This window comes from Rana temporaria, chromosome 4, assembly GCF_905171775.1.
Source record: "Rana temporaria chromosome 4, aRanTem1.1, whole genome shotgun sequence".
In the NCBI taxonomy this organism is placed as follows: domain Eukaryota; kingdom Metazoa; phylum Chordata; class Amphibia; order Anura; family Ranidae; genus Rana; species Rana temporaria.
Genome location: NC_053492.1, coordinates 121,084,499 through 121,110,170, shown reverse-complemented (window position 1 = coordinate 121,110,170; position 25,672 = coordinate 121,084,499). Strand labels below are relative to the sequence as shown.

General features: G+C 44.1%; 1 protein-coding gene across 2 annotated transcripts in view; it reads right to left on the bottom strand.

Annotated features, from left to right (window-relative positions):
• Positions 1–3,226, bottom strand: part of ARHGEF4 (Rho guanine nucleotide exchange factor 4) — a 259,115-nt gene extending 255,889 nt beyond the window's left edge. Inside the window, exon 1 of one of the 2 annotated variants that reach the window (XM_040348980.1) lies at positions 3,001–3,226. In XM_040348980.1, coding sequence (XP_040204914.1) covers positions 3,001–3,039 — 39 coding nt within the window. In that variant the 5' untranslated portion in view covers positions 3,040–3,226. The remainder of the gene's footprint in view (positions 1–3,000) is intronic. The other variant, XM_040348982.1, reaches the window with a different exon arrangement.
• Positions 3,227–25,672: the final 22,446 nt, after the last annotated feature.

Here is a 25,672-nt window from a genome sequence, read left to right as displayed (position 1 = left end):
AGTCGGTTTGTTGGATGACTCTACAGGGAGGATTTACTAAAACTGGAGAGAGAAAAATCTGGTGCAGCTCTGCATAGAAACCAATCAGCTTCCAGGTTTTAATGTCAAAGCTTACTTGAACAAGCTGAAGTTAGAAGCTGATTGGCTACCATACACAGCTGCGCCAGACAGCTTTAGAGCTTTACAGTTTTAGTAAATCGCCCCCAATAAGTTGTTCAGAGGCTTTTAATGTAGTGAGAGGTTCCACTTCCTTTTATTTTAGGAGCTTTGTGGAGACTAATTTAGAGGCCAACAATTATAGGAACTGACACTTGTCATCAGTGATGGCTTGGGAATTCAGTGTCTGCTGCAGAATATTTGCTTTTTGGCTACACACATATCACTCACACACATCAAGCGAAATATGACAAAGCTGGAGACAATTTTAGGCCCCAGAAATTTTCTGAACAGGGAACTAATAAGAATGATGGGCAGCCAAAGTTCTCCCATCCCCAAGACTGAATAGCTGCTAGGCCAGCTGCAAATGTTCTGTCCACCCCAAGAAATGTTTGGCAACAGTGAAAGGATAATTTCTTATTATGAAGAGAAAAGGAACAATTGCACGCAAATATCAGGTATTGCACATTGATATCAATCTAACATGCCTGGAATACTGAGAACTAGAGAAGATGGGGAGCTAAGGTGGAGAAACCAAAGGGTACAGTACCTCACTAATGTGTGACGCTATTTCATGGTTAGGTGAGCATGATGGGGTAGGTAAGAGATGGCAAAGTACCGTAAGCTACAAAGATGCAGACTTAGAACAGCAGTGTTACCCTTTGACTGTTCAGTAGTAGTATTAGTGGTAGTGTGAATAAGATGACTGAGTAAACAGAATTGCAAATTTTATGACAATTAGGACAAAACACACATCCTTGCATAGCTATCTGGTAGAAGTTATCCTTAAAAAAATGTACTGGAACTTTTTTATACTAACATTTCCACATGCAATCATTATGTTCTGGCCGTTACTGGCCTTGCCTAGAAATAGCCCAGTGCCAGCCTCAAATACCTCTGGGTCAGTGGTTACGCACTCCTAGGGTCCCTTGTGCTTGGCAAAAATACTCAGGTTTGCAAAAAACAAAATGGTTCACTTATATTGGTTAGTTTCAAAGTTTTTAATTATAGAAATGTTTATAAAGTACTGATAATCACATAAGCGTATTACAAAAGAATTTCAGACCTTTGGATTTCCATGAAATATACTAACACTGTTCTAGATAATAACAGGCAGGATAGCTTTTGCAAACATTTCATGAGCATTTGTCTAGCATATCAGTCTCAATCATCATTCTTTGGAGCCCTAGGGTTCCTCCAGAGGTTTCTATGTTTTCTTTCAGCTTTGGACCATTGATGTTCCATCTGATGGTGCCTCCATAGCTCCAGAGCCAGTGATACTTGGCACGCCCAGCAGCACAACATCAGGGAACTTTTTAGCTGTCTATAAGGGTGGTATACTGACCACCAGTGTAAGGGGCATTCTTCCTACTGACCATCAATGCAAGGGGGGCATTATTTCTATTGATCTTCAATGTAAGGGGGGGAATTCTTCCTACTAACAATCAATGGAAGGGGACATTCTTCCTACTGACCATCAATGTAAGGGAGACATTCTTCCTACTGACCAAAAATGTACAGGACATTCCTCCTACTGACCATCAAAGTATGGGCCCCTTTTTCCCCCTGACCCCCCAATGAATTATTTTTTTGCAGGTGTTCTCTGAGACCCAAAAAATATTTTAAGGATTCCGCTATGGTAAAAAGGTTGAGAAAAGCTGGTCTAGTATTAGCAAGGATGCCTGCTTTCTTCATATATTATGTATGTAAACAATCTGCAAATATGGAACATCAAATGTATAAAAAAATATAAAAATATTATACACATACAATGCTTTGAAAAAGCCTTATGCCGCGTACACACGATAGGTTTGTCTGATGGACCGTTTTCATCAGACTAACCGTTCGTTTGTGGGCCCCATCGGTTTTTTTATCCATCGGTTAAAAAACTAGGAACTTGTTTTAAAATGATCTGATGGTTAAAGTTGGATGAATGAACTTCATTCTGAGGTGTTTTTAGGGGGAGGGGGGAACAGATGACATCACATGACTTATTCTAGTCTTGGTGTCTGTCAATATTCCAGCTGCTGCATATCAGAGTTGACACTGGACAATTGATTGGCAATAATGATTGATTATTCTATTTTAGAAAATTACTTTGTTTTTCTTTGTTATTCAGTAGATGTTGCTGATAGGAGGAGATTTTGAGCACCTGTAACACTGCCCCCCCCCCCATCACTATCCACGTGCAGCTTGATTTTAAAATATCTTACAGCAATTTTTAAAAAGTGTTCAAATTAAATTTTATACACAATCCTTCTCCACGCCTCTAATAAGGTTTCATCCAATGCATATACCTCCCTTTATCTATTTCTAGGTGCAACGCAGTATCAAGCTATTTTTGGATCTCGATGTAAACTAAACCTGATAATTACGAACTTTCCACCCTTCCCTAAAAATAAACGCTTGCACCTGAATTGTGATATTGCTTGAGGTGATTTAGCCCTGCACATGTTATGTATAGTGCTTAGCAACAATCACATGCTGATATTCATAGGTATTATAAAACGTAATTTCAATTTGAGCCAGCCAAAAAAAAAAAAGTCGTATAACTAAATAACACAATAAACCAAGCACATATTTAAAATGAAAATTATTAAACTTTTTGTTTTAGTTAAGTAGAAGGTACTGTACATAAGCAAGAGAGAACTACTTTTTATACTACTTGGACCTTTGTAAGGTACATAACAAATCCCATACACAAAAATGAGCTGGTCAATAGATTAAAGCAGTTACTAAACATTATTTCAGGACTACTTTTCTGCATTCCTTCAGAGAGCCATGACATTCGCTTATTAGGGAGAAGCATTCTTTACATAGTTAGAAGAAATGAATATGGCTTACCTTGAAGAAGCTTCGGAGAAAGTACATTACACTGAACATTTCTGAAACTTCATAAAATTGTCCCACACTCCGAATCCAGATTACAGGATACAATTATTCCCGTCCCCCCGCTGGGTCTTAGGTTGCATGCATTCTTGTTGCTATTTTAGACAGTCTTAGTACCAGTGAAGACTGTGAGCTATGCCAGGAGCTTATGCTAAGGAGCTGAATAACAATTAGGATTTATCTGTGCAGTACTGAACTGTACAACAGTACAAACAGGTTTGTTCACAGTTTACGGGCTGGGGGAATGTCTGCACTGGGCATGCTCAGAGAGACAAGCCATTGTTTTCATTGAATAAAGTGAGAGTGCTTGGCTAGTTCATTGGCAACTATTGAGGCTAGACTGAAATTTACATCTTCTTTCTCACTCCCATCATAGCCTGGGCTACTTGGAAACAAAAACTAAGGAAAGATGACATCATGTACATACTGGCTGGGAAGCTCCACACAGGCCTATTTTAATTTAAAATAAATAAATTTGTAACGGAATTACTAAATTGATTCCCAATTTATTGGCTCTTTGTCTAGGCGACGAACATTGAAAAATTAAAAGGTTGTTTATTTATTATTTTACTGTTAAATTATTCTTTAAAATTGTGTATTCAAATATTTTTTTCTTGACAGTTACATAAAGGTGTACTTAAATTTTAAAAGATTTCTTCTCCATGGTGCTTTACCCCATAGATACTTATTTATTTCCCAGAGTGGAACACCCTGACATTTAGGATCAACTATTGGACCTTGTTATATAAGGAAAATAGCACTAGAATGTAGGTTGCACTATGTAAAAGTGTATTAACCTTCAAGCATGGTGCAGTGGCAATTGCACCATGGTTGGGTAATATCACCTTAGAGCAAAGCATTGTAGTTCAGAATGCTGAAGTTTCTATTCCAGCTGGACTGGCTTGAACTACGACTTCCAGATTTCTGGGAGGGGGGCTTTTGATGTGAAGGCCACTGGAGCACAAGTAATGTATCTTTGAGGATCCAATGCAAAAAACAAAACAAAAAAAAAGTGATTTTGATAATACTTAAAGGGTCACATTATGGGCCAGATCCTCAGCCAGCGGTGCAAATTTAGTTTGTCCTAACTTATGTCATTTAAGTTACGTTGCCCTAAGTTGGTGTCGTAAGTGCCGTATCCACAGCGCATTTGCGTCTAAATTTGCGCCAGCGTAACTTAAATTCAGAGGCGTAAGGCGGGGTTTTTGCAAGTGGGAAGGAAGTGGGCGTGCTTCATTGTAATGAGCCGTGACCCCATGCAAATGAGGCGCCGGCCGTACTGCGCATGCGCGCACGAATTGGGACCTCACTGGGCATGTGCAGAACTGGTCTCGGCGCAATCAGTGAGATAGGTAAAAGGCCAAGTGTACTTAGTTTGAGGATCGCCCTGTGTCTAAAAAGGCCCACACACACACACTTCCCTTGCAAAAGTATATCCCATTGTTCCCCTTCCATGAGCAATTTGCTTCTGCTCTGTTTGTTTGTGTGTTGGTAAGTTGTGTTTGTGAGAAAAGTGTTTGAGGAGTTGGAGAGTCTAGTTGGTGTTTGTTTTTGAGAAGTGTCTTTAGTTAATTTGTTTGTTAGTGTTTTTGCTGATTGTTTTTTGGTGTTTTTTTTTGTTTGTGCGTGTTTGTTTGTTTTTGAATTTATATTAGCTGTGTCCTTGTGTGTTTAGATTTGTTTAAGTTTTTTGTGGTGTATATTTTTGTCTGGTTTTTGGGTGTGTATTCTAGATTGTTTGTCGGGTGTGTTTGTTGTTGCTGGGTGGTGTATGTGATGCCCCCCAAACGCAGGAAGCTTAATTTCACCCTGGGAGAGAAGCAAATTCTTGCTCGGGGCATTGTGAAATATGGGCGATTTCTGCATGGCCCTGAGAGCCAGAACACCACCCCGGCCAGGAGGAGGCAGCTTATTAAAAAAATCACGGACCAGATCAATGCGGCGGGGGGGGGGGGAGACCAGGACCCCCGCTGGCATACAGAAAAAAATAAATGATCTGAGGAGCGTCGTCCGGAATAAGATGGCAAGGATCGACGCCCATACCAGGGGCACTGGAGGAGGGGGACCCTGCCCAGTCAGACTGACGGAGGAGGAATGGGCAGTGGCCCAGTGTTTCCACCCACAGCAGGTGGTGGGCCTGCCTGGCTATACGTCAGATGTTCCGAGGAGGACAGGTACGTTTTTTTTTGGAATCTCTGTTGATTAGCATGTGTGGGTGGGGGAAGGGAAGATGTGCCAAGTGTGTGGTTCCTCAAACATGTGATTGTTTTGTGTCCTCCACAGATGGCCAGGAGGTTGCAGGCCAGGAGGTTGCAGGCCAGGATGTTGCAGGCCAGGAGGTTGCAGGCCAGGAGGTTGCAGGCCAGGAGGTTGCAGGCCCATCGGGCCAGGCTGCTGCACCACCCCCAAGACAGGCTGATGATGAGTCCCAAGAAGGGCAGGATTCCCCAGGGGAGGGGATTGGCCAAACCTCCCCTCATGAGGAGGTTGAGGGGGAGGAGGATGAGTGGGAGGAGGATGATGAGGGGGAGGAGGACGAAAATATGCAGATTGGCCGGGAAGTCCTCCTGGCCACTGATATGATGACCTTTGAGTCTTCCCCTGAGGCTACCCCTGAGGCTGGCACCAGTCAGGCCACCATCAGGGGTAGCCCCTCCCACTTCTCCCCCAACAGGCCTCCAGTCACAAGGGTCACTCTCTCCCCTCCTCCAGGCCCGCAAGACTCAGCGGCAGCCAGGGGGACAACCCAGGAGACCGTGGCTGTGGGCGAGCGTCTGTCGGCCAGTGTGGTGAAGGACAATGCCCGGCAGACCCGCACTCTTGGGAAAATACTTGAAAAAATTACCCAGATGGAGCACAGCCAGGGTGAAATGATGGAGGCACTCGGTGATGTGGCCACCAACTCAACGGCGGTCATTACATGTTTGAACGACATACAGACCGCCACAACACGCGTGGCCCATGAGCTGAGTGCCCTGACCCAGGCTGTGCAGGACAATACAAGGTCTGGCCAGGCCAATGCGGCTGCCCTCACTGCCTGTCTCACTCGAATTGCAGGGGCCATGGAGGGCAGGCCAGCAGGGGCGGCTCCTCCTTCCCCAGCTCACCCCCCCAGGAGGCTCCTCCTTCCCCAGCTCACCCCCCCCCAGGAGGCTCCTCCTTCCCCAGCTCACCCCCCCCCCCAGGAGGCTCCTCCTTCCCCAGCTCACCCCCCCAATGGACATCCTCCGCGACGGCGTGGCCGTGCCCGTGGCCGTGCCCCTGCCCATGCCCCTGCCCGTGCCTCTGCCCAGCCAAGGCGTAGCAATAGGCTAATTAATTAGCAGGGATACTTTTGTTTTTTTGTTTATGCATTTTTTGTTTTTTATTATTTAATTTGGTCTTCTGTACTTATGATTTGATTTATGTGTGTGAATGATGTGTGAATGTGGGGGGGTGGCATTCCTGATAAATTAAGGGTGTCACCCTCAGTTTTGGTGGAGTAGGGATCCCCAGGACCAGGGAGTAGTGCAATCCCAGGTTCCTGAATGGTGTATGAATGCACAGTGACATAATTGGAGCCGTGGCGTGGCGTTACTGCTCCCAAGTCCCAAAGGGGGGGGGGACTTGGATCTAATCCAATTCGATGTGCATGTGATGTGTCTGTGCAAGGGACCACAGTGGTGTGCATTCATGCTTATCATTGTGATTTTATTGAAGTGCATTTACAGGGAAAAGATACATTCTTATTGTGACATTATTCATGTACGTTTACTGGGAAAAAATGCCTTCTGCAAGGCGTCTCCTGGCTGCTGTGCCCTCAGCAGACTGGGTAGAGTTGGTTGGGGGGGTATTGCCTGGGTCGGGGGTCAGGTCATCACATAAGTCAATATGCAGTCCCCTTCTCAGGGCAAACTTGTGGAGTATACAACATGCCCCAATTATTTGGCACACAAAGTCTGGGGAATACAGCAGTGTACCCCCAGAATTATCCAGGCATCTGAAGCGGGACTTCATAAGCCCAAATGTACGTTCAACCACTCCCCGGGTACGTATGTGCGCCTGGTTGTAGCGTTGCTCTCCTGGGGTTTGGGGGCTCCTGAATGGGGTCATCATGTGAGGTCCCAGGGCATATCCAGAGTCACCTGTAAGGGAAAAGACAGGAGGATATTAGTCATGCATGTGCCCCTTGTGATGTCAGCATCATGGGGGGGACATACCTGACACACATGTCACTCACCAATCAGCCAGCTGTCTCCATACATGTTCAGTTCCAAATCTCTGGAGATCTGTGTTTGCCTGAAAATATAGCTGTCATGGCAGGATCCCGGAAATTTAGCACAGACGTGCCAGATGAGGCCATGGGCATCTACGATCACCTGCACATTTATGGAATGCCAGCCTTTACGATTCCGGAACATGTGCTCAGTATCATGGGGGGGTTGTAGTGCCACATGGGTACAATCAATGGCCCCGATGGTGCGTGGAAATCTGGCAATGTGATAGAAGTCTGTCATGGTCTTCAAACGCTGGTCCTCCTGGGTGGGTTTTTAAAATTGATTTCCCATGCGCCGCAGGATTGCAGGGACCACTTGGTGCACACACCTGCTGATGGAGGATTGTGCCATCCCAGCCACGCCTCCACTTGTGCGTTGGAAAGAGCCAGTGGCAAGAAAATGCAGAGTTGCCAGTACTTTGAGGAGTGGCTGCAGTGCATGGGAGCGTTGTGTTGGGCTGGTAAGATCATCCTGAAGTATTGTTGTTAATTCCAGGATGGCCTCACGGTTAAATCTGAAGTTGCGGAATACCTCAGATTCAGGCATGCCAAACACATCTTGGCGTGGGCGGTATACCCTCTCCTGTGCCCTCCTCCTCCTCCTCTGTGCCCTCCTCCTTCTTTGCGCCTCTATAGACACTAATGCAGCTAGGATCATTGATGGTCCTGGCATTTTGGCAGACAGATTTTAGTCCTGAAAGTGTGTGTGTGCTGAGCTCTTCCTCAATGGTGTTGCTTCAGCAGACATTCAGACGGCATGTGTAAAATTAGGGCTGCTTTTATAAAGTGTAAATTCCCACCGGGAAACTAACAGGTGCGCACAGGGCGTAATCTACGGCGCACACACTTAATTCTGTGGATCGCCCTATCTCCCTCATTTGCATCTTTGCCTATCAAAAAAAGCGGCGTGCCTAGCGTAATTTGCGCCCGAGAATGCGCAGGTGTAATTATTTTAGGTAGGACGGAAAAGCCGGAATTTCAGGCGCTTCTCGTTTTGAGGATCGGGCGCAAAGATACACGCCGTGTAAATTTAGAAAACTCGAGTTAAGTCGGCGTATCTCTTTTGTGGATCTGGCCCTATAAGTGCAAAATTCCTGTAAATAACATGCCTGGTGGATGCTCTGACCCTGCTTTTAAAGTGGCACATCTGTACGATGTATACAACCTTCTACAGGAAAACTGACATTTGCCAAGAGAAGAGATGCCAATTTCTTTCTCGTACATCATGGAACACAGAGCACTATAGTAATTACTACATGGGTTATACACCCACCTTCAGGTGACACTGGCATAATAAAGACAGGAAGTCCTCCCCTATATAACCCCTCCCATACCGGGAGTACCTCCATGAGTGGCCTGGACAGGTCAGGGAGCTACGTTATCAGATCCATTGAAAAGGTCTATAAACAAAGATAAAAGTGGATGGTACCCGAGCCTCGGTACGGAAGAACAAAGTCTTGCCTGTAACGTTCTCTTAGGAGAGCTTGGCCCTGGGATCCAGCACCTTGGTCACATTGCTATACCACAGGTTTTCTGGCAAGGCTCTATACAGGTACAAGGCAGTGGACCCTATGTTCAGAGGGGACCCTGTCCTTGAAAGTCTTGCATGACACCATCCCACCGCGATAGGTGAAGATTGGGTCACTGTGATGTTCCAGTAGTACCCTGCTTCGGTAAGGGGTAAGTTGAGATCCTGGGTTCTTCCTATGGACTTTTTTTTTTTTGGAGAAGATGGTGTCTTGCCTGGTTTGACCACCAGAGGGTGTAAGTAAAACATAACTGATGTTAACATCCCATGCTTACCTGTTAGAATGTGTCAACAGCGCTTGTGGAGGAGTGCCTGCCTCACTCTCTCTCCTGTGAAGTCAGCCACCTATGGGGGGGGGGGCGAATTTGGGGACTCCACCTGTCGCCGGGCATGCATCATGCCTTCCTCTTGAATCTTCTGCTCCCCCCACGTTGGGACGGCGGTGGGGATTGATATACGGCGCTTCCCCCCTCCCTCCCCCCATGTTTTTCCGTTATGGATTGCGTGTGCGAGGGCTCCCTCTTTCATGCCTCGCAGAGAGGACGTCACTAGGGGGAGATCGCATCACCGCCAGCGTGCAAGCGGATCGGCGTGCACGTGGTTTCACGGTGCAGGCACGAACCGGCAGCTTAGTTGTTTAAATCTCAGCCTGTGTGTAATGATGGTGGGTGATGGTCGGGACATGGACACAGACACAGTTCTAAGGGCATGTAAGCACTGAGTGAGTGTACAAGCATACTCAAGACCTATCTACTCAGCAACTGCAATTGATAGAGGCATATTAGCCATTGATAAGACTGAGCTCAGCAATAGATGCATGGTGACAGTACCTCTGCTTTGTGCTTAAGACTATGTATTCCCGTAAGAGAGGAACAAAAACAAGGAGAAGGGGCACAAAGGCACCGCGGTCAGGACCTCGGAATGCTAGTCGCACCTCCAAAGTATCACCCTCCCCTGAAACACCTGAAACGGCTGACCAGGCTGAGCCCTCAGACTTGTCAGGCATTGTGGCTACCTCCAACGTTCAAGCCTCTGCGTATGTCACTAAAGAGGACTGGCTACAGCTTTGGCTGCTTTAGAGGGGAAGATAGCTAGTCTGTTCGCGTCCTCCTCCCAGGCTGGGAAAAAATGTGACAGGTCCCTATCTCCTGTCTTGGGTCCATCATCTGCAGATCAGGAGTGGGCAGGGGATTTGGATGTGCCCTTAGAGGACCCATTAGGGCAGGAAGATGGTTCCTCATTTGGGGACTTAGTCCCAGAGGAGCCCATTTCAGCTTTGCAGTCTCAAAGATTGTTAATCCAATCACTCACTGAGACGGTGCGTTTTGAATATAAGCTACCCTTAGCAGAGACAGCTGAAGTTCCTTTTTCCTCCTTGGGTTCTTTAAAGCCTCCTCAGGGTTTGCACGCTTTTCCTATGCACCCATTGTTGGAGCAGGTTGTTTATGCTGACTGGGATCACCCAGACAGGCATTATATTCCTCCTAAGAGGTTTTCTAAACATTACCCTATGGTGGAAAAAATCATTAAAAAATGGAAGGTGCCAGCAGTAGACACTGCTGTTTCTTCCCTGAACAAAAGTCTTACTTGTCCAGTAGACAATGTTCAGGTGTTTAGGGATCCAGTGGATAAAAGACTGGAATCATTGCTTAAGGCCTCATTTTCTATGGCTGGTGCTGGTGCTGTTGCTCAGCCTGCGGTGGCGGCAATTGGCGTCTGCCAATCCCTTAAAGACAAAATGAAGCAAGTCGTGAGAGGGGAAGTGGTCACGGACCTAGCAGAACTGCCTAAGGCCCTTTGTTTTGCGGTTGACTTTATTAAAGATTATATTCATCAGACATCTTGCCTTGCCCTCATGTTAGTGCATATGCAGAGGGTACTTTGGCTTAAGCACTGGTCAGCTGAATTTCCTTGCAAGAAGCTGCTGACTGGGTTTCCCTTTCATGGAGAATGATTATTTGAGGATGACCTAGATAAGTACATCCAAAAAATCGAGCGTTCCAAAGGACCCAATAAAAAGGGGGTCTTTATTTCAGGCGCTAGATCGCTGTTATCCCAGGGGGTGATCATAGTGACTCCCCTAGAAGAGCAAGAAATGATTTTCTATTCAAATCTACCAAAACCAAATGGAGATGTCAGACACATTTTGGATCTCAAGGGTCTGAACCGGTTCCTAAACATGCCCTCGTTTCGCATGGAATCAATCCGGTCAGTGGTTTCCACCCTTCAGGGAGAGGAACTTCTGGCATCCATAGACATCAAGGATGCATATCTCCATGTGCCAATATTCCCTGCTCATCAGAAATTCCTGCGATTAGCTGTAGAATAGCGAAATTTTCAGTTTGTGGCATTGCCCTTCGGGTTGGCCACCGTACCGCGAGTATTTACAAAGGTCCTGGCTCCACCTTTGGCAAGGTTAAGGGCCCAGGGTATAGCAGTAATAGAATACCTGGATGACCTGCTGCTGATAGATCAGTCCATAGCAGGACTAAACCAGAATATTATCAACACGGTCAGTAAAGAGGCTGGAATATTTGAGCCTAATTATAGACACAGCCCACAAGAAGGTGTTCTTACCCCAGGCCAAAGTTGGTGCCATAAGAGAACTGGTTCACACGATCAGGACAAAGGAGAGTCCCTCTGTCCGCCTCTGCATGAGATTGTTAGGGAAGATGGTAGCCTCATTCGAGGCTGTTCCCTACGCTCATTTCCATTCAAGGTTTTTGCAAAACAGCATCCTGTCTGCTTGGAGCAGGAAAAAACAGGATTTGTATTGTCCTATTCCCTTGATTCCAAACATACGCCAGAGTCTCAGTTGGTGGTTATCAGCCAAAAATCAGCAGAATAGAAAGTCCTTCATGCCAGTCACTTGGAGGACAGTAACGCCCGATGCCAGATTATTGGTCTGGGAGCAGTCCTGGAAGGAGACACTGGAAAGTAGTCGGAATCCGAAAAAGCCTTGCCCATCAATGTTCTAGAAATTCGGGCGGGACATCTGGCCCTAAGGGCCTGGTCAGGCAGATTACAGCATTATCCTGTCAGAATTCAATCCGACAATGCCATGGCAGTGGCCTATATCAATCACCAAGGTGGCACCAAAAGTCGCTCTGCTCAAAAAGAGGTAAACCATATTTTTACTTGGGCAGAAGGGTATGTGCCGTGTCTGTCTACGGTGTTCATCCCAGGGGTGGAAAATTGGCAGGCAGATTTCCTGAGCCCCCAACAGTTGCTCCCAGGGGAGTGGTCTCTACATCCCGACGTCTTTCTGGCCATATACTGGAAATGGGATGCCCCGGACGTAGACCTATTGGTATGCAGGTTCAAGAGAAAGTTGGACAGCTTTGTATCAAGGATGAGGGATCCACTCGCCTGCGGGACAGATGCCTTAGTAACTCCCTGGGATCAGTTTTCACGAATTTATGCGTTTCCTCCAGTTCAGTTGCTTCCGCGTCTTCTACGCAGGATCAAGGGGGAACAGAAGCCAGTAATTCTAGTTGCTCCGGCATGGCCCAGGAGGTCCTGGTGTGTGGAGATTGTGAGGATGGCAGTAGGGGATCCTTGGACTCTTCAACCCCACCCAGACCTACTATCGCAGGGACCAGTATTTCATCCTGCCTTACGAATGCTAAATTTGACGGTTTGGCTATTGAAGCCCTCATTCTAAAAGATCAGGGGCTTTTAGGCTCAGTGGTTAATGCAAGGAAGCCGGCCTCTAGGGCTATTTACTATAGGGTCTGGAAGACCTATGTGTCCTGGTGTGAAAATAAGGGTTGGCACCCTCGCATGTATGACATAGGTAGAATTCTCTCTTTCCTACAGCTAGCAGTGGAAATGAAGCTGGCCTTGAGCACTATCAAGGGTCAGGTCTCGGCCTTGACGTTTTTTTTCCAGAGGCCTCTTGCTTCACATTCCTTAGTTCGGGACTTTATACAAGGAGTAACACTTATAAACCCGCCAATTAGATCACCCCTATGCCCATGGGATTTGAATCTAGTCTTGTCGGTCCTTCAGGAGTCTCCTTTTGAGCCAATGGAAGGTGCTCCATTGGGTCTTGTGACAAAGAAATTTGTATTTTTGGTTGCGGTAACTTCCGCAAGAAGAGTTTCTGAGTTGGCAGCTTTCTCTTGTAAGAGAGACATTTTTAGCGGTCCATAAGAACAAGCTAGTATTACGTCCTCGTCCGTCTTTTTTTGCCTAAGGTAGTATCCAGTTTTCAAATAAATCAGGATATTTCCCTACCTTCGTTTTTTCCAGAACCATGTTCTGCAGACGAGGAGTTATTACATTCTCTGGATGTAGTAAGGGGGGGTTAGTTTCTATTTGGAAGCAACTGCCCAGATACAAAGGACTGATGCTTTATTTGTGTTGCCAGAAGGCCCCAGAAGGGGGCAGGCAGCATCAAAATCAACCATTTGCAGATGGATTTTTCAAGTTATTACTCAGGCTTATGACTTATAGGGGAAGATTCCACCTTTTCGTCCTAAGGCGCAATCTACCAGAGCGGTCAGTACTTCTTGGGCAGTGTGTCACCAAGCCTCTGTGGCTCAGATTTGTAAGGCGGCAACATGGTCTTCAGTGCATACATTCACAAAATTTTACCAGGTGGATGTAAGTCAGCGGGAGGATGACTCTTTGGGCATAGGGTGCTGCAGGCAGCAGTATAGGTCCTCACGTCTGATGGCTGGGCTGCTTTATTTTGTGTCTCCCTCCCCTCAGGTGGCATTGCTTTGGGACATCCCATGTAGTAATTACTATAGTGCTCTGTGTCCCGTGATGTACAAGAAAGAAAATAGGATTTTTTATGACAGCTTACCTGTAAAATCCTTTTCTTTGAAGTACATCACGGGACACAGAGGTCCCTCCCCTCTTATTGGGATATTTATATATTGCTTTGCTACAAAAACTGAGGTAATACCGTATAGGAGGGGTTATATGGGGGGGGGGGGTCTTCCTGTCTTGATTATGCCAGTGTCCATCACCTGAAGGTGGGCATATAACCCATGTAGTAATTACTATAGTGCTCTGTGTCCCGTCATGTACTTCAAAGAAAAGGATTTTACAGGTAAGCTGTTATAAAAAATCCTATTTTTATTGCCGGCAAATGACAGAATAATTATTTCTGTTTCTAAATAAATTGTCAGGTGTTCTCGTCATCTACACCAGACCCAAATTCTTGATGAAAGACTAGATAAGTTAACCACTTCCCGACCGCCGCATGTAAATGTACGTCCACAGTATGGCACGTAGAGGCACATGGGCGTTCATGTACGTCCTGTCCTTCTAGCGGGTGGGGGGTCCGATCGGGACCCTCCCCGCTACATGCGGCGGTCGGGTTCGCTCGGGGAGCGATATGGGACGACGGCGCGGCTATTTGTTTATAGCCGCTCCGTCGCGATCGCTCCACGAAGCTGAAGAACGGGGAGAGCCGTATGTAAACACGGCTTCCCCGTGCTTCACTGTGGCGGCGCATCGATCGTGTCATCCCCTTTATAGGGGAGACACAATCGATGACGTCAGTCCTACAGCCACACCCCCCTACAGTTGTAAACACACACTAGGTGCACCCTAAATCCTACAGCGCCCCCTGTGGTTAACTCCCAAACTGCAACTGTCATTTTCACAATAAAGAATGCAATTTAAATGCATTTTTTGCTGTGAAAATGACAATGGTCCCAAAAATGTGTCAAAATTGTCCGAAGTGTCCACCATAATGTCGCAGTCACGAAAAAAATCGCTGATCGCCGCCATTAGTAGTAAAAAAAATTTTTTTTATAAAAATGCAATAAAACTATCCCCTATTTTGTAAACGCTATAAATTTTGCGCAAACCAATCGATAAACGCTTATTGCGATTTTTTTTACTAAAAATAGGTCGAAGAATACGTATCGGCCTAAACTGAGGGAAAAAAATGTTTTTATATATGTTTTTGGGGGATATTTATTATAACAAAAAGTAAAAAATATTGAATTTTTTTCAAAATTGTCGCTTTATTTTTGTTTATAGCGCAAAAAATAAAAACCGCAGAGGTGATCAAATACCACCAAAAGAAAGCTCTATTTGTGGGGAAAAAAAGGACGCCAATTTTGTTTGGGGGCCACGTCGCATGACCGTGCAATTGTCTGTTAAAGCGACGCAGTCCCGAACTGTAAAAACACCTTGGGTCTTTAGGCAGCATTTTGGTCCGGGGCTTAAGTGGTTAATAGGGGACTCCATAAAAAAACGGTGTGCAGGTCCCCTTATAATTCACACCAGGCCCTTCAAGTCTGATATTAAGGGGGACCTTGTTCCTTTCAACTTGTTCATTTCACTGACCAGTGACACTGGGGCAATTTTTTAAAGTTGTGCAGCAGTGGACTTTTTTGTTTCCCTACAACAACCCATATCACATACATTGGCATTTAAACCTTTACTGTTGATAATAATGTCCAAAACAAATGCAGACAGTGAAAACAGTGGTATCCCTTTACATTAATAGGTAGTGGCGAAGTATCCTGGTGGTTGTCAAGGGAAAAATGCCCCTTAAATTGATATACCATTAAAAAGTTTCCATTTACATTAGCAATTAGTGGGCAAGAGCTCCCTTACATCAGTGGTCAGTGTACTGCTTCCTTTCATTAAAAGTCAGTGGAGAAAGACCCCTTATATTTATGGGCACTGGTAGAAGTGCTTTCACGCCTACCCCAACGCAGGTGGTCAGGCACTGTAGCTGACTGTGTTCTTTACCTGAAAAGCACCCCCCTTTCCTTTAACCGCTTGCCGACTGGCTCACCTGTACATCAGTCCGCAAAAGCAGGATAGCGGGCACGCCACGGGAGCATGCCCCCTGGTCCCGCGAACTCGATGTCCGTCAGTGGCCTGCGATCTCGGCGAGGAGAGGCAGAACAAGGAAATGTAAATTTCCCTGTTCTGCCTAGTGACATGACATGGATCTTCTGTTCCCAGTCTTCGGGAACAGTGATCTCTGTCATGTCAGTGGTAGCCCATCCCCCCTACAGCTAGAACACGTTGAGGGAACACACTTAACCCCTTGATCACCCCTAATGTTTAACCCCTTCCCTGCCAGTGACATTTATAAAGTAATCAGTGGTTATTTTTAGCTCTGATCCATCTATAGATGTCAATGGTGCCAAAATAGTGTCAAAAGTGTCCGATATGTATGTCGCAGTGCTGATAAAAATCGCAGATCACCGACATTACTAATAAACAAAATGAATAATAAAAATGCCATAAATCTATCCCCTATTTTGTAGACACTATGGGCTAGATTCACATACATTTATGCGGGCGTAGCGTATCTCCTATTCGCTACGCCGCCGTAACTTTGAGAGGCGAGTATGGTATTCTCAAAGATTTTGCGCCCAAAGTTACGGCGGCGTAGCGTATTAGGGCCAGCGTAAGCCCGCCTTATTCAAATGTTGAAGCTGTGGGCGTATTTTATGTATATTAGGTGTGACCCCACGTAAATGACGTTTCGGTCAAATTGCGCCGTCCGTGGACGTATCCCAGTGCGCATGCTCCAAATGACGTCGGCAAATCGTCAATGCTTTCGACGTGAACGCAAATTACGGCCAGCCCCATTCACGGACGAGTTACGCAAACGACGTAAAACTTGAAAAATTTGACGCGGTTCCGACGTCCATACTTAACATTGGCTGCGCCATCTTTTTGGTGGTTTATCTTTATGCCTGAAAACCCCTTACGTAAACGGCGTATCTTTACTGCGACGGCCGGGCGTACGTTCGTGAATAGGCGTATCTAGCTGATTTACATATTCTAGGCGTAAATCAGCGTACACGGCCCTATCGGCCAGCGTAAATATGCAGTTAAGATACAACGGCGTATGAGACTTACCCCGGTCGTATCTTAGCAATATTTAAGCGTATCTCAGTTTGAGAATACGCTTAAATATACGACGGCGGGGATTCGGACTTATGACGGCGTATCTACTGATACGCCCGTCGTAAGTCTACCTGAATCTGGCCCTATAACTTTTGTGCAAACCAATCAATATACACTTATTTATTTATTTTCTTTACCAAAAACATGTAGAAGACTAGATATCGGCCTAAACTGAGGAAGAAATGTGTTTTTCTATATATTTTTTGGGGGATATTTATTCTAGCAAAAAGTAAAAAATATTGATTTTTTTTCAAAATTTACGTTCTTTTTTTGTTTATAGCGTAAAAAATCAAAATCGCAGGTGAGGTGATCAAATACCACCAAAAGAAAGCTCTATTTGTGGGAAAAAAAGGATGTCGCTTTTGTTTAGATACAGCGTTGCATGTGTAATTGTCAGTTAAAGCAAAGCAGTGCCGTATCGAAATCAATGCTCTGGTCATTAAGGGGGTAAAATCGAATCTAACTGGTTAAGGCAAGCAGGCTTACCTGTAATCAATTGCCCCAAGGTCTTATACACAATGCTAAAGTGCCTGGCCACCACACCAGGGCATGCATGAAATTAGCATAGTATACAGATACTTGACCAGATCACAGCAAACAGGTACTTGTGGTAAGCAGACAGGCAGAGTGGTTCAATGACAGTCCATGTACAAGGTAGGCAAGTTTCAGAATATTCAAGGTCCAATCTGTAGTCAAAAAGCAGGCATAGTTTAGAGAATAGTCTATGTTAGAGTCGGTTCACACTAGGGCGACACGACTTCCAGCGCGACTTTCAGAGGCGACTCCGACACGACTTGAGCATGAACCACAGGGCGATCTGGGGCGATTTACAACACGACTTGAAGTCGTCTCCAGGACAGGAGACTTTCCAGTGGCCAATCAAACAACAATCAGCTCTAGGGGAGGTAGGGGGAGGGAGAGGTTTGCCTGAGAAATGTATGTTATCTTCCTGGAAAGTCGCTTCAGTTAAGACAGTGATCAGACTTGGATCAGACTTGGAGGCGACTTCCATTGAAATCAATGGGTACAAATCGCCTACAAGTCGGATTGAAGTAGTACAGGAACTTCTTTTGAAGTCGGAGCGACTTGAGTGGTGTGTATTAACACCGCTCCCATTCACGTGCATTGTTTTTCTCGACAGCGCGACTTGGGACGACTTGAGACGACTTCAAGTCGGATCCCAAGTCACCCCAGTGTGAACCGGCTCTTACAATCTGAAGTAATATACAGGGGAATCCAAACAGCAGACAGAGAGAATGTATAACAGCCCAAACCAGGATTCTGAAACCAGCAGCCATCGTGGAGAAGCGGCCCTACTTGCTCCTGACAGGTGCCTTATTAGATTGGTGGGCAATGGCAGATGGACTCTCTTACATTGGTAATCAGTAGAAGTAGACCCCCTAAAATTGGTGGTCAGTGGAAACAATACCCTGTTAAATTGATGTTCACTAGGAGGAATCTGCATTGTACCCTTTTACATTATTTGTCGAAAGGAAAAATTCCCTTTGGTACAGCCTAGGTACAGCCTAGTGACATTGGTGCCCAAGCTTTGCAGGTACTGTCAAGCAGGATATCAGTCCAACACTGCTTAAGCAACCCCTAGCAACATGGCACCACGATTAAGAAAGTATTTTTCTGCAAGTAATCAGAATGTTTTATAGATGAAAGGTTTATAAGATGGTAGTGGTGGATCTACAGTATATGGTTTACAAGAGCAACAATTGTTCTTAGACCTTGAGGTTGTTATTGGCAGTGTCCTCTGCTTTCACTTTATCTAAGCTGGTGCACTGTAAGTTTCCAAAGTGACATAATTCCTGAAATTCTCCTTTAAAATTACCCCCCCCCCCCCCAAACCATAGTTTGAATCTTTAACCCTAATCTTTCACAATGAACCTACAGGTGATACTCGACGAATTAGAATATCTTGCAAAAGTTTATTTATTTAACTAATGCAACCTAAAAGGTGAAATTAATATATGAGATAAACTCATTACATGCAAAGCAAGATAGTTCAAGCCGCTATTTGTCATAATTGTGATGATTATGGCTTACAGCTCATGAAAACCCCAAATCCACAGTCTCAGAAAATTAGAATATTGTGAAAATGTGCAATATTCTTGGCTGAAAGTGTCCCACTCTAATCAGATAATTACGCCATAACACCTGCAAAGGGTTCCTAAGCCTTTATAAGGTCTCTCAGTCTGGTTTAGTAGGAATCACAATCATGGAAAAGACTGCTGACCTGACAGTTGTGCAGAAAACAATTACGGACACTCTCCATGAGGAGGGAAAGCCTCAAATGTAATTGCAAAAGAAGTTGGATGTTCCCAAAGTGCTGTATCAAATCACATTAATAGAAAGTTATGTGGAAGGGAAAAGTGTGGAAGAAAAAAGTGCACAAGCAGCAGGGATGACTGCAGCCTGGAGAGGATTGTAAGGAAAAGGCCATTCACAAGGAGTAGACTGTTCTATGTACAATCCTTGTTTTATTAATTGCATGTAATATTCTAATTTTCTGAGATTGTGGATTTGGGGTTTTCATGAGCTGTAAGCCATAATCATCACAATTATGACAAATCACGACTTGAACTATCTCATATATTAGTTTCACCATTTAAGTTGCATTAGTGAAATAAATGAACTTTTGCACAATATTCAAATTTTTCGAGTATCACCTGTATTGTAACCTTTATCCCAAACTATGCCAAACTTAACTGTGGCAAAGGTATCCAGATCTAGTGTATATTATAGTGTTCAAGGAAAGTGTGCTGTAACGGCTAGCTTTTTGCTCTGTAGTTTGTCTCCAGGAAAATCATTGTACTGTCCAACAAGTTGAGACGAATCTTGTCAAATGAGCCTTCTCCACTGCTGGAGGATACTACCTAAAAAAAAAAGAGAGAGATTATGCTAAAGGGTCAAACACAGCAGCTAGCTAGCACATCAATTGACATAAATTGACCCATAGCACATACAGTATATAAAACAGCAGCGCTTTATTTGATACAGAAGCATGAATCATAAATGCATACAATTATGGTATATATATATATATAAAGTGATGTGTATAAATAAAAAGTCACTGAAAATAAAATGAAAATAGCAAATAGAGGAATAAAGTGATGAATTGAGTCCAGGGTGTATAGATACCACAGTGATAGTCCAATCATCAAGTCCAAAAATCACCATAAGAGTCTTGGCATATTTAAAAGTGACAATCTGTGACCCATGAGATCATTCAGTTATCCGCCACCATATGAAAACCTTGCACACTTACCAGAGCAAGTGGACTCTTAATAACAAACCACCTCTCAGAAGGCTGGACCCATCTCAAATAGGTTTCCACTGATCTCCGCTTACAGGATCAAACACTCCAATGCAGGTTCCATATAGGCATTAATGGTGGTCACAAGTCAGCATCCTATTCCATTAATACATGCAAGGGAACATCAAACATGGCCACATAATGTAAAACTGCCAGAAAATGTATTATAATAAAAGTACTATACACTCACAAAATCAGAAGAGTAACAGTGCTTATCAGAAACATACATCCCAAAGATCACATAGACCACATCCTAGGTCTAAATATGCGATGGTGTCATGTGTACAGGCTCCACCTGACATGTTTAGTCATAACTGACATCATACATGGCTGATGGAATGTGTCGGGTGGAGCCTGTGCTTGTGACGTCATCACATATTTAGACCTAGGAAGTGGCCTATGTGATGCCCAAGACGGACGTTTCTGATAAGCACTGTTTTTCTTTTTATTTTGTGAGTGTATAATACTTTTTCTGGTGGTTTTACACTATGTGGCAATGTTTAATGTTCCCTTGCATATGTTAATGGAATAGGATGGTGACTTGTGACCTGACCGCCATTAATGCCTATATGGAACCTGCATTGGAGTGTTTGATCCTGTGAGAAGAGATCAGTGGAAACCTATTTGAGATGGGTCCATCCTTCTGAGAGGTGGTTTGGAATCACATAAGCTTCTTTGACTCTATACTTATTGCATGAGAGTCCACTCGCTCTGGTAAGTGTGCATGGTTTTCATACAGTGGTAGATCACTATAGGATCCTACCTGACAGCCCTGTGAGTGTTCTGGATGAGTTTGACAATCCAAGATGACAAAGTCTTTGAGGTCCCCTCATTCCCACTTAGTCTACCAGTCAGCAGGACAAAGAGTCTCTCCAAAAAATCTGAATGAAGATGTAGCTTGAAGATTTGCCCTAATGCCGCGTACACACGATCATTTTTTGGGTTGTAAAAAATGACTTTTTTTTAATGTCATTAAAAATGATCATGTGTGGGCTTCAGAGCTTCAGAGCATTTTTAGGGTTGTAAAGAATGGTCGTGTGTGAGCTTTAACGACGTGAAAAATCTGCGCATGCTCAGAAGCAAGTTATGAGACGGGAGCGCTCGTTCTGGCAAAACTACCGTTCGTAATGGAGTAAGCACATTCATCACGCTGTAACAGACAGAAAAGCGCAAATCGTCTTTTACTAACACAAAATCAGCTAAAGCAGCCCAAAGGGTGGCGTCATCCGAATGGAACTTCCCCTTTATAGTGCCGTTGTACGTGTTGTACGTCACCGCGCTTTGCTAGAGCATTTTTTTTCACGATTGTGTGTAGGCAAGGCCGTTTTAATGAACGGGTTGAAAAAAACTTTGTTTTTTCTAAACCCTTAAAAACGTTGTTTTTTTACAACCCGAAAAAAATGATCGTGTGTACGCGGTATTAGGGTTTTGGACATGTCAAGTTAATGCAGAATTGTATTTTCTGGTTCGGAGGACGGGAGTACCCACTTTTTTTGCATGATGGAAAACTGAAGTCACTTTAGGGATGAAGTGTTGGAATAACCTTTGTACCAGTCTGTCTGGGAAAAAACAATATACAGTATAAAGTGTTTTTGTTACCTAGAGCTTGTAGCTATTAGATTCTTCTCGTTAAGAGTATGGTCACTTAATTTTTTTTTCTACATCCACCAACACTTGGTTGGGAATTAAATGGGTAAGAATATTCTTTCTGTGATGTATTGTGTTGCCACGTTTTATTAATAAATAAAGAAGTCCGCTCACTTCCGGTGGCATTAGTTCAATCAGACCTCAAAGCTTTTCAATCTAGAGTTATTTCGTATATATGGGGGAATAGGAAACCTAGAGTAGATAAACATACCCTACTTACTCCCAAGGCTTATGGGGGTCTGGGCGCTCCTGATTTAATCAAATATTACTATGCTGCAATACTGGCACAATTGACTAGATCACACTCTTCACGCCCCGGTCCTATCTGGATGGAATTGGAAAGCCACGCATGTAGAGGTATGTCTTTATCACACATGCTTTGGTTGCCACCTGGTGATAGGCCGCCGATATTATGCCCAACTTTATCGCTATCTCTTAATATCTGGGATAGATTGTCCAGAACATATAAATTTAGATCTCTTCACTCCCCGATGGCGCCTATTTTTGGGAACAGAAAATTTGCCCCGGGGCTTGTTCACAATAATTTTGAATGGTGGAAAAATAAAGGTCTGATACGCATTGCGGACGTCTGTGATACTGGTGGAATGCTACGTTATAATATCCTGGAGGAACGTTTTCATATTCCAATTTCTGAAAGATGTAATTATGATCTAATAAAACGTTTTTTGGAAACCTTGCCATGTGATTCCAATTTAACGTCACTGTCAAAAATGGAATATTTATGTCGTAAATTCGACAGCATGCAAGGTCTTATTTCAAATATTTATTCTATTTTGACAGCTTCTTCAGTTAGATTGAAATATATGGTAAAATGGGATGAGGATATCCAGGAAAGTATTGAGCTTTCGGACTGGTTAAAATTGGCTCAGGGAGCTTCACGTTCGCTTATGAACACTTCAATAATTGAAGCAAATTACAAAATACTCTTGAGGTGGTACATGGTTCCCTTTAGACTGGCTTCCTTTGTACCTGATGCTTCTCCTCTTTGCTTCCGTGGATGTGGACTTGAGGGAACAATGTACCACATATGGTGGAAATGCCCCAGAGTGAGGCGCTATTGGATCAGAGTTTATAATTTTATATATACTCTTACTCAAATTAATTTAATTAAATCTCCGAAACAATCGCTGCTGGGGTGTGATGTGAAAAACGCCTCTAGACCTCAAAAATGCCTTATAAGATTTATATTTATTTCAGCTAGAATGGTTATAGCAAAATCGTGGAGGTCGGCCATGCTCCCATTCGACCACCTTAAAAACAAACTCTCCTGGATCATGCTCAACGAACATATGACTGCTATCCTTCATGACAAACTAGATTTCTTCAAAGCTGTCTGGGATCCATGGATCAACTATTTGTCATATGATCCTAGGTCTCTTCTGATCTAGATATCGGATGTTTCATCGGCTGGCACGGAGATACTTTCCCCCTCATACCATTTATGTTTTTTTTTTTTTTTTTTCTCTTCTTCTTTTGATTTTACTACGTTTATTTTCCTTGCTTAACTTATAGTAATAGGTTTGGAATACCTGTATCTTTGACATGCGGTCCCAATAACTAACCTGATATTCTATATATTGGGAATGGTGTTGGGCCCCTGAAATTAGTTTTAATTTATTAATTTTTATCGATGATAATACTGTTCTGCCTTTCCACGCATTTGATTGTTCAATTACTGCCTTGAATTTCGTTGGCCTTGACATGTGTTTTGTTAACTGACTTCTGAATGATTGGCATACTACTGTGTATGCCGAATGGTGAAATCTACTGAGAATTCTACATTGTATACGTAGACTACCACCATATATATTACAGTCGAGGATACGTTCTGTGTATGTTTTATACTGCTTTGATAATATGGCTTCCTTATACGATTTTATTTGTTCCGTTTTGTTGTGTGGAGATTGAAAATGCCTTAATAAAAATATTGAAACGAATAAATAAAGAAGTTGCAAATTTCTGCCAGTGTGCAACTATATGTTTTTCAGTTTCCACCCCTCTGTGGGAAAACTCCATCTGCCCTGCATCCTGTTGTGGTTACAAATGTGATTGGACCCCATTCTGGTGTACTGGCATCAATGGTAGCTATGGATTTAAGGTGATATACTGTGTGGGATAATCCTTATTTACCCACCACCAAAGACCAGTGGTCTATCCAGGGTATGGCACATATGGCAAGTGCCATATGGAGGGGGCACTCGTGAGTGGCTTGATCCTGTGCAACATGCAATGTTTTAATAAAGTGTTTGGTTTTAATACTACACTATGGTGGTCCTTGCACCTGTTGTTTCAACTTCTCCCCATCTGGGTTACATGAACTTGCTGAAACAACCTGCCCTGAAATCGAAGCCACAAAGCATTTTGAGAATTTGGACAGGAATTCATAAGCAAACTGTTTTAGCAAGGTTGTTACTTTTTTGTAAAAACTTTTACCTGGAGAGGTCTCAAAGGCAATCTCCACAAACAACACAACCTTATCTGGCCCAAAACTTCTTGCCCTTTTGATCACTGTGAGCACTCAGGGGAAGAGGGAAATGTGTCAGAGCTATCGCAATGGTTTGTGCAGGGACTTGCAGAATTGCTGGTGGTCTAATATTAGACCACCATATTTAATGGTAGATACAAGTAATTAGGGAAAGGTCGTTAGGGCAGTCTTTCTCTTAGACAAGATGGCTGATGGAAGCATTGGCTGCACCCTGCATCTGCAGATCAGTTTGCATCCCAATGCTGTTTAGGAGAAGACTGGAAACAAAGGACCACTCTGTGCATGCATGCACAGCAGAAACTGAGGCTGACACAGGTGTGTTGACCAGAAGGACAAAACGGCTATTAGGTATAGCATGGCAATAGTGGCACAATGGGGGACAGTAAAGAAAACTACTGAGCAGAGAAAAAAAAACAAAAGAAAAAGACACTTTAAAGGCACAGCTAAGTAGTCAAAATTTTATTTCAGGTAAAAAATGGTTGTACCAAAACAGGCAAAAGCATTTCTGTTTAAAAAAAAAAAACATCTGCCCCACCCAAAAAAAACACAAAGGGGGCTCCCTATCTCATTAGTCTTTGGGTGAAAGGACAAAAAGGAGAACGCTGTGGGGTCATTATTTTCTGCTTCAGCAATCTAAGCATTCAAAGTGTGATCTCTATAACTGATCCAGTTGTGATGCGATAGCTTGACTTATAGTCTATTAGCTTGGCGGCAGTGACTCAATTCAAGGGACATCCTGCAGATCATAGAAAGCTTTAATCCAAAAACTTGTGAAGATCATAACATATGAACATCAGGTAGGTCAAAAAAACATAGTGGGGCAAATCCACAAAGATCTGCACCGGCGCAGCGTATCTGAGATACGGTACGCCGCCGTAACTTACCTGGCTTTGGTTTGAATCCTGAAAGAATTTGCGCCGTAAGTTACGGCGGCGTAGTGTATCTCTCGCGGCGTAAGGGCGCGGAATTCAAATGCGGCGAGTAGGGGGCGTGTTTCATTTAAATGAAGCGCGTCCCCGCACCGAACGAACTGCGCATGCCCCGTTCGTCAAAACTCCCAGAGTGCATTGCTCCAAATGACGTCGCAAGGACGTCATTGTTTTCAATGTGAACGTATATGGTGTCCAGCCCCATTCACGGACGACTTACGCAAACGAATTAAAATTTTCAAAATGATACGCGGGAACGACGGCCATACTTAACATTAAGTACGCCACTAGATAGCAGCTTTAACTATACGCCTGAAAAAGCCGAACGGAAACGACGTAAGAGAATGCGACGGCCGCTCGTACGTTCGTGGATCGTCGGAAATAGCTAATTTGCATACTCGACGTGGAATACGACCGAAACGCCACCCAGCGGCCGCCGGAAAATTGCATCTTAGATCCGACAGCGTACTAAGGCGTACGCCTGTCGGATCTAACACAGATGCCGTCGTATCTTGTTTGGTGGATACCAAAACAAAGATAC